Genomic DNA, 8,787 nt, shown 5'->3' on the forward strand with positions numbered 1-8,787 from the left:
AGAAGTAGAGTTTGGTTTTTATATTATAACTAAATTGACTGGGTTCTACCCATTTAGGGATGAAGATATTTCTATTGATGTGAGAAGTGGGTCTATAAAGTAAAGCATAATTCACATGGTTTTGTTAGACATAGGTGAAAGGCACTATTGGATGGATATACACATATATATCGCATTAACTATGAGGAGACACACAACCTGGCTACTAGGCAAGGTTGTTTGCAAAGGGATATGCACATGCATATGGCATTGACTATGAGGAGACATCCAACCCAGTTTACAAAGTGAAGCATAATGTAGATGGATCTATTAGCTCTGTTAGCAAGTGCAAAAGGAAAGCTTGGTTACTAAGGGATATGCAGACATATGACATGGACATGAGAAGACATTCAATTTGATTGCTAGGATTAAAATTGTGAGAGCAGTCATTGCTATGGTTGTAGCTAAGGGATGGTATTTATATATCTTTACATTATATGGATATAATGCATTTTTACATGGTGACTTACAAGAGGAAGTTTACATGGTGAATCCACTAGGATATAAGGATCATGGTTGTGCAATGCCTTATATAGCTTGAAGTAGCACCAAGAGCATGGTCAAACAAGACAAGGGAGTATCTTGTCACTTTTGGATTTTAAATATCTTTCTCACTTTTTATGTGAAAGTTTAACAAGGGGAACTGTGCTAGTGATCATCTACGTTGATGGCATGCCATAGGGGAAAGTGTGATGATGATGACATTAATGAGGTGAAGAGAATGGTCGGATATGATATGGGAATATCTTGTCACTTTTGGATTTTAAAAATCTTTCTCACTTTTTATTTGAGAAATACTGACAAGGGGGATTGTGCTAGTGATCATCTATATTGATGTCTTGCCATAGGTAATAGTGATGATGACGATAACATTCATGATGTGAAAATGCTTCTTCAGAAGAAGTTTGAAATGAAAGATTTAGGTGAGCTATCATACTTCCTAGGTATACAGGTGATTAGATCATGTGAGGGGATTTAGATTATCACCAGACTAGATTTGAGCTATGTGGTTAGATTGGTGAGTCAATCTATGTAGGCCTCACCACATTTAAATGAAGCTAGGAGGATATTCATGTAAATAAACGCGATGGTACATTATGGGCTTCTCTATGAGGTTGGGATATAGGTATTAGGTACATGGGTAGATAGATGTAGATTGGGCTAGTAATGTCTGAGAAAGGAGATCTACTAGCAGCTTTATGTTCTCTTTGGGAGTGCTATTGTTAGCTAGTATCAGGAAGAAGCCAACGAGATTGCTTTGTTTAGTACATAGGCTGAGTAAAGGTTGAGTACAAGGGTGTTGCTAGCGACATATGAGGCTGAGTACACGGGTGCTGCTAAAAACATGTGAGGCTGAGTACAAGGGTGCTGCTAAAAACATGTGAGGCTGAGTACAAGGGTGCTGCTAGTGACATGTGAGGCAAGTGCAAGGGTGCTACTAGTGATATGTATAGCAACATTTGAGGTAGGTTACTACTTACAATAAATATAGAAGCTAAGTACAGAGATGTTAGTAATGACGTGAGGCTGAGTACAAGGGTGCTGCCTCTAGTGACATGTGAGGCGAGTATAAGGGTGCTGCTAGCAACATCTGAGGAGGTAGGTTACTACTTAACAAATATGGGTGAGCCCATGGATAGGGTAGCTATCATTTTATTATGACAACATGAACAACATACATGGTAGTGTATCATGCTACTAGGATGAAGCATATTGAGGCTCATTATCATTTTATGAGGGAGAAGGTTGGAGGAGGTAATGTGGATTTGGTATATAAGAACATAGAGGATTAGGTAGCTAAGATCTTCGTAAAGGCATGAGTATAGAGAAACTTTGTAAAGAATCTTACTTGGAGTGCAAAGTATGGAGTTGAGCTTAAGGGGAGTGTTGAGATATCAAGCTCAACTATTGCGGATATGGATTAGGCACCTAGATAATTGCTCCACCTTGTGGATAATATCAAGCTCACCTAGTTGAGATATCAAGCTCAACTAGTTGAGATATCAAGCTCAACTAGTGCAGATATGGATGGTACACTTATGCCATTAGCATGGTTAGTAAGATCATGGTTGGTATGCCACCAATGTCTTATAGGCTATGTGACACTTTGGTTTACTATAGTTATGGCATAGTTATTAGCGCTAGCTCATATAGCCGAGTTCACACTATGGACTTTGTATGTTTTAGTAGTTGAATACTTTCCCTAATAGTATGTAGAGTACTTTCTTTTATAGTATATACTCTTACCTTTATGTTATGATTATAGAGAAGGAATAAGGTAGTGAAAAATTTAGTCATACATCTCTCTCTTATGTGCTTGTCTATTTTGTGTGTGAAGAAGAAAGCTTGCAATGCGCTCAAGCGCAAATAGTTGGGTTCACACTATGAACCTTGTACATTTTAGAAGTAGAGTATTTTCTCTTATAATATATAGTACGTACTCTTATCGTTATGTTATGATTATAGATAATTGAAGACAATAGTGAAAAATTTAACCATCCATCTCTGATCTTTCTCTCTCTCTCTCTCTCTCTCTCTCTCTCTCTCTCTCTCTCTCTCTCTCTCTCTCTCTCTCGTGTGCTTATCTATTCATGTGTGTGTGTGCAATAATAGAGCTTGCAAGGAGCTCAAGCTCACCCACTCCCTTGCATTCTTCTCATAGCACTAGTTAAGGCAATGGCATGATATGACACATGTAGGTTCTCCGTTTGTAAAAAAATATTATCTTTCAAATTGCTTATTACGTGGCAAGTTGTAGTGTGAGAAGCCATCCAAGAAGTTATAAGTTTAGTGACTCTCTTCCAACACGTGGTCCGTGTGGTCCGTGTTGTATGGTAAGGAGATACTGATCGTGGACTAGACCAAAGTGAGACAAGATCTATCATTATATAAAAAGGGAGATGCTAAAAAGTCAAAACACTAATATGCATGATGATTGGTTGCCAACTCTATGACATATTCGAGATGATTGTAAAATGATGAAAACATTATTTATGAGAGGTATTAGACAAAATTGACAATAACTTGTCCAATCTATTATCTGTTAAGAAAACGTGGTGCTCATGCTAGATCAAGTGTGTGGAGGAAAAGAACTCACAAAATACAAGAACAATATCTTGCTTATTAAGTTGTTTATATATACAACTAGGCCTTGCTCAATACAAAATGCCTCCTAACTCCATCTTTAAATAGATGAGCTAGTGGACCTTAAGTCCCTTCACACTCACACCCTTCTCTTCCCCTTCTACATAACCTTACTCTCTTAATACCCCCCCTCAATACCAACTATGAAAGAATGGAATAGGTGGTATTGGACATAGGATGCCTTTATAACATTAGGCGTACAAGGTTTGGAATATAGGTGTGATTACATTGAGAATTAAAACAGTTTCTCAGCGGAGTTAGAGGCTGAAACAAAGTTAGCCTCTGACTCTTTGTTAGGACATTTAGAAGTGATATGTCCCGTTTGTTTACACTTGTTACATTTCATTTTGTTGGGATATTTGATCCAACAATTATTTGCCAAGTGACCCACCTTTTTGTAATAGACACATCTTACTTTGACCACTTAATGTGACAAAGCTTGTTCGATAGTCGATGAAGTGGTTGCATTTGAAGATTCAGCTCCTCCCTTTGGCCTCTTTTCTTCATCAAGACAAGATTGAATGACTCCTTCGAGGGTGGGATTAGGTATGTTCTTCAGGGTGGTGACTAAGGTGGGGTACACCTTCTTGACTGCTTTTAGCAAAACAGCCACACTGCATCATCTTCATCCATTCTTGGATTCACTGATGCAAGTTGAGCCATAAGGCCCTTCAAGTGAGAGATGAAGGCTCCAATGCCATCTCCCTCTTTGAGTTCCAAGCTAAAAAATTAAATTTTAAGTGAGATCTTGGAATTCTTACCACGAGCTCCATAGAGCTTATCAAGCTCATCCCATTTCTCCTTTGCAGTCGGAAGCTGGTCCACATGGTGAATGAGAGCCTCATCAAGATGAAGCATGATGATGGCTTGTGCCCTCGCATCATCTTCAATATCTTCAGCCTTTGTTTGATCAATGACCTTAGTGCCGGAGATGAATGGCCAAAAGCCTTTGGACATCATCTTGTACTTAACAAGGACTTGCCAAGTGTGGAGGCCCTCTCCCGAGAACTTCTTGATTTAAGTGTTGTCCTTTGACATTGGGTATTGAAAGAGGTTATGAGAGAGTAATGGGCTGATTTATGAAGAAGAAAAAACCAGAAATTTATGATATTTAGGCTTAATTAGAAAGAGAGAGGCTTATGAGATTGCAACAACCCTAAGCAAGTCAAGAATGTTGCATAAATAGGAGATTAAAATAGTAATTTTTATGGTTTAGCACTTAGGGTTTGTGCCCAATTACTAATTTTGATGGGGATTAGTTGCATTAGTGTTAAGGAACACTTTGGTTGGTTATTAAGATCACCATTAGTGTTTAAAAAACACAATTAGTGCTTAAAAGCACATTTTTAGTATCTAATGATACTTATTTTGGTGAGTAGATTCACCATTAGTTTCACCATTAGTGTTTAAAAACACTTTATAATAACCTCTCTTTGTTGGATTAACAGTTTCATTAGTGTTAATCAACATTATTAGTAAGCACATTTTGAAAAGCTTTGAAAGCTTGAAGGTGATGTTGATGATGGAGCTTGATGAGAATGAGGCTTATGGATACCTCATGTGGTTGGCCACCGCTTCAAAATCAAGAGGTAGATCAGAAACAAGCTCTCATAACATCCCTTGGATGATTAGAGCAAGGAGGGAAGGTTTTGAGCAAGAAAAAAACCAAGATTAAAGCTTTAATGGGAAAGCTTGCATGGAGTTGAGGAGAGGCGACTGGTTTTTCTGCTGTAACGTGCGAGTGAGTCCTCCAATCGAGCTCAAACTTGAGCTGTGGATAGGGGATAGAGTGGGCTTCAAAAGCCCTCAACTCCCATAGGCTATTATAGCTCACAGTCAGCGTATGGCTATACGACCAGCTGCGCTGCAGGAAAATGGCGTTGGGCTGCTCCAGTCATAATGCCGCCGCGAGGAGAGAGGGAATCAGCAAATCGTCCGTACGAATGCATGCGCCCAGGCCTCCTCTTCAACTCCCATGTTGAGATCTCCCCGAGATATGGCCTCTACAAGCTGGTAGAGCTCCACTGCCAGGGGGTTGAGCTCCACAAGTAGAAGATAAGGGAAAAATGGAAGAGAATGACCTAATCTACACCACAAGGGTCCTAATCAACCTAGGCTCTAGATACCATGTTGAGAAAACGTGGTGCTTATGCTAGATCAAGTGTATGGAGGAAAAGAATTCACAAAATACAAGAACAATATCTTGCTTATTAAGTTGTTTATGCATACAACTAGGCCTTGCTCAATACAAAATGCCTCCTAGCTCCACCTTTAAATAGATGAGCTAGTGGACCTTCAGTCCCTTCACACTCACACCCTTCTACATAACCTTAGTCTCTTAATATTATCCCCCTTAATGCCAATCCTCATGAGAGGTTATTGAAGAATATTAACGTTTTACATTAATGTTTTGGTTTAAAATCCTATCAATATGGAAGGTTGGAAAAAGGTACTAACACATGTATACATGCAAATGTGTATATATATGCATATGCATGTTTATATGATGCATGCATGTATATATGTATTTTATGTATTTATGTTTGTATATATACATGCATGTATATATGTATTTTATATATGTATTTTATGTATGTATGTATGTATGTTTGTATATATACATTCACATATATATGTATTGTATGTATGGATGTATGGATGTTTATATGTTTGTGTGCGTATGTGTGTGTGCGTGCACGCATATATGTGTGTGTGTGTGTGTGTGTGTGTAAATGTTTATGTTTGTCTATATGCATGCATTCATGTATATATGTATTGTGTGTGTGTGTGTGTGTGTGTGTAAATGTTTATGTATGTCTATATGCATGCATTCATGTATATATGTATTGTATGTTTGTATGCTTATATATATGTATGTATGTATACATGTGTGTGTGTGTGTGTGTGTGTGTGTGTGTGTGTGTGGAATAGAGACAATGGCAAGAACAATTAGGTATTATTAGTTTTGTTTTTTGTAAAAGTGTGTATATTTTGGCTTGCTAAAAGAGTCATATTGCACATTTTTTAACCTTTGTCTCTTTCTGATAATAAAGTTATGTGTTACATGGTTTTCTTGCCTTTCTCTTTTCTTTTAAAAAAAATTTGTACGATGGTGTATAAACTAACTCTCCTTTTTAAATAAGCATATGTTCGTCTTCTATAACAATTAAATATGAGTAGATTGGTGGATTTTTCCCGATCTAGCTTTGAAAACATTATGGAATACAGATGTCATATTGCGACTCTATTTGTGTCTTATTATGATTCAAAATTGAATAAATTTAGTATTTTAGTGAGTGTAATGTTCATGTGTTTGTACGAAAGTGAAATTGTGAGATGTGTAGTAGGACACTCTAAATAGTTCCCATAACTTTTAAAACTTGATCGGTTTGCATCATTTGGATAGACTTCACAACATGTTTTCCATTATAGTATACCTTTTAAGCTTATTGAGGGTTCCATCTAAGCTTGCCTTCTAGGTCTTGTGTGAACCCTATATGAACACACTTTAATATATATTCATGTGAACCAACTTTCAAAATTAGAACCTCTATCGGTAACTAACTTTAAAAATGAAAAGCTCTAATGTTAACTTCTAATGTCAATAGACTTTAAAAAATAGAATCTCTAGTATTAACCTAATGTAACACAAACTTTTTACATGTGTATTGAATTAGCCTTGGTCTTCATACAAGCATATAAAGATGCAAAGATACATGGCCACAAAGGTGGTAGGTTTAACAATTAGTGAATTTTTTGTTGGTCATGAACAAACTTGAGCAATAAATGAAGATTGATTCATGAGTTTGATTGTAATGTGTGGTGATGGTATTTATTCTCGTAGAGCAATGCGTGTCAACATGGTCTTGTCCTACCCATGCAAGTCATCGAATAGGGTAGTTTTACTAATATAGTGTCAAGGTCATCATTGATCATTAGTTAATATGAGGCTGTGCAGACTCATAAAGAAGAGGATCATAGTCTTGAAATATATTAGAAAATCTTTGAGTTCCCTAAGATGTATTGTGTCATTGTTTCTCATATGTAAGAAGTCGACGCCCCACAAGACTCATTCATATGTATCTGTTAGACATATTACTAGAGATCGTAGAATTGTTGTGAGTGCAAAACTTAGTGCAAGTGTCATTTGGGTAGGAGAATACCAACATTCTGAGTGTGAGAAGTTGGATAAGAACAACTTCCATGCAAGTTTAGAATCAAAAATTTCCTTACGAAAAAAAAGTATTGGGAGTTCACTACATGTGATGAGAAGGAGCCAAAGCTTCCCCAAGAAAATCCCATGTATTGGCTCTCAATTAGTGTGTCAACTCTATAATTGTCATATACATGATGTAGCAATACTTGAAGATGTGCGGGATGTTGTGTCAAGCACTACTAGTGGATATAGATTTGGTGCAGTAGTATTGTTTTTGGCTATTCTTCCTTCCACCGGAGTGTGAGCAAGTATCATGATCTATTTGCAATGATTTGTTAATGGATGGCATGCAGATAGCGTAGTTTTTTCATACCATGGAGTTAGTGCAAGGAAGTATTATGATCTATCTGTGTGCCAATTCATTAGCGGATGGTGTGGATAGTGGAGTTTTGTCAAACCATTCTTTGGGATGTTCCTCCAAAAGGATACCAAGCGGACTGCAGTGTTTCTTCATAGACAGGTGGACTGTTGGATAGGGAAAAAATTGGTCATCCCCACATCTCTTTGTAGGTTTTTGTGCTGATACGGCAACGTGGGGGGGATGTGAGCCTTCACACTGGATGCAAAGTGGTCTTGCAATGTTTGGGGTCTTGGGTGCCTTGGATGAGCTTTGCTTGGACGTTGGGTGCCTTGAATGAGATTTTCTTGGATAGGCACTTGAAATAACCATCAGATTGTGACACACCTGTGTTCAGGTAGCCCTACAAGGCAGCCACAACACAAGATGGGCGTAGGCGGCGTCAGAGTAGCAATTCTAGCTAGTACATGTGCCACATGGCAATTGGTTAAGAGACCTGCAATCATGGGCCTATCCTCAGTAGAGGTGGCCAACCAACACACATGGGATGGCAGCCAATCTGCAGAAGAAGCATTCTTTGAAGATTGGTACACTATACCAAGTTTCAGGTTGTCTTTCTCTTGGCAGCCTTGCCCTCCAGTACATGTCATCACCACCACAATCTTCAGTGGGTTAATCAAACAGTTTATTGGAAAAATGAAGCAATAAAAAGTTATGAGAGGCTCAACTAGAACCACTTCATCAGTAGTCAAACCAATGGCTATGAATACACAGTTATCTTAACCTTCAAGAAGAACCCTGGTCAGTGACACATCACATGACCATGGCCATTGGATTATTCTATCCATCTTGAAGTTAATTATACCACGGGGTTTGGTAAGATAATATACAACTTCCAAATGGTCAAATCATTTCCATTAACAAGATCTACTGTGTGCCAGTTCTTGCTAAGAACTTACCATTGAGTTTCATCATATTGTTGTGCGATTAAGGAGAACCTTGAATCTGGTCAACAAATCAACTTAACCTGCAAACAAAAAGGCAAATTATATCATGGTAGGCCTCCATAGCTGTAAGCCAGACCACAACC

General features: G+C 38.0%; 1 protein-coding gene across 1 annotated transcript in view; it reads right to left on the reverse strand.

Annotated features, from left to right (window-relative positions):
• Positions 1–8,394: 8,394 nt before the first annotated feature.
• Positions 8,395–8,787, reverse strand: part of LOC147630008 (uncharacterized) — a 1,238-nt gene continuing 845 nt past the window's right edge. The window contains exon 2 of the mRNA XM_086811584.1: positions 8,395–8,724. Within this exon, the coding sequence (XP_086667710.1) occupies positions 8,715–8,724 (10 nt within the window). The 3' untranslated portion in view covers positions 8,395–8,714. The remainder of the gene's footprint in view (positions 8,725–8,787) is intronic.

This window comes from Cibotium barometz, chromosome 17 (genome assembly GCF_041138505.1).
Source record: "Cibotium barometz isolate CiBa-2024 chromosome 17, ASM4113850v1, whole genome shotgun sequence".
NCBI lineage: Eukaryota > Viridiplantae > Streptophyta > Polypodiopsida > Cyatheales > Cibotiaceae > Cibotium > Cibotium barometz.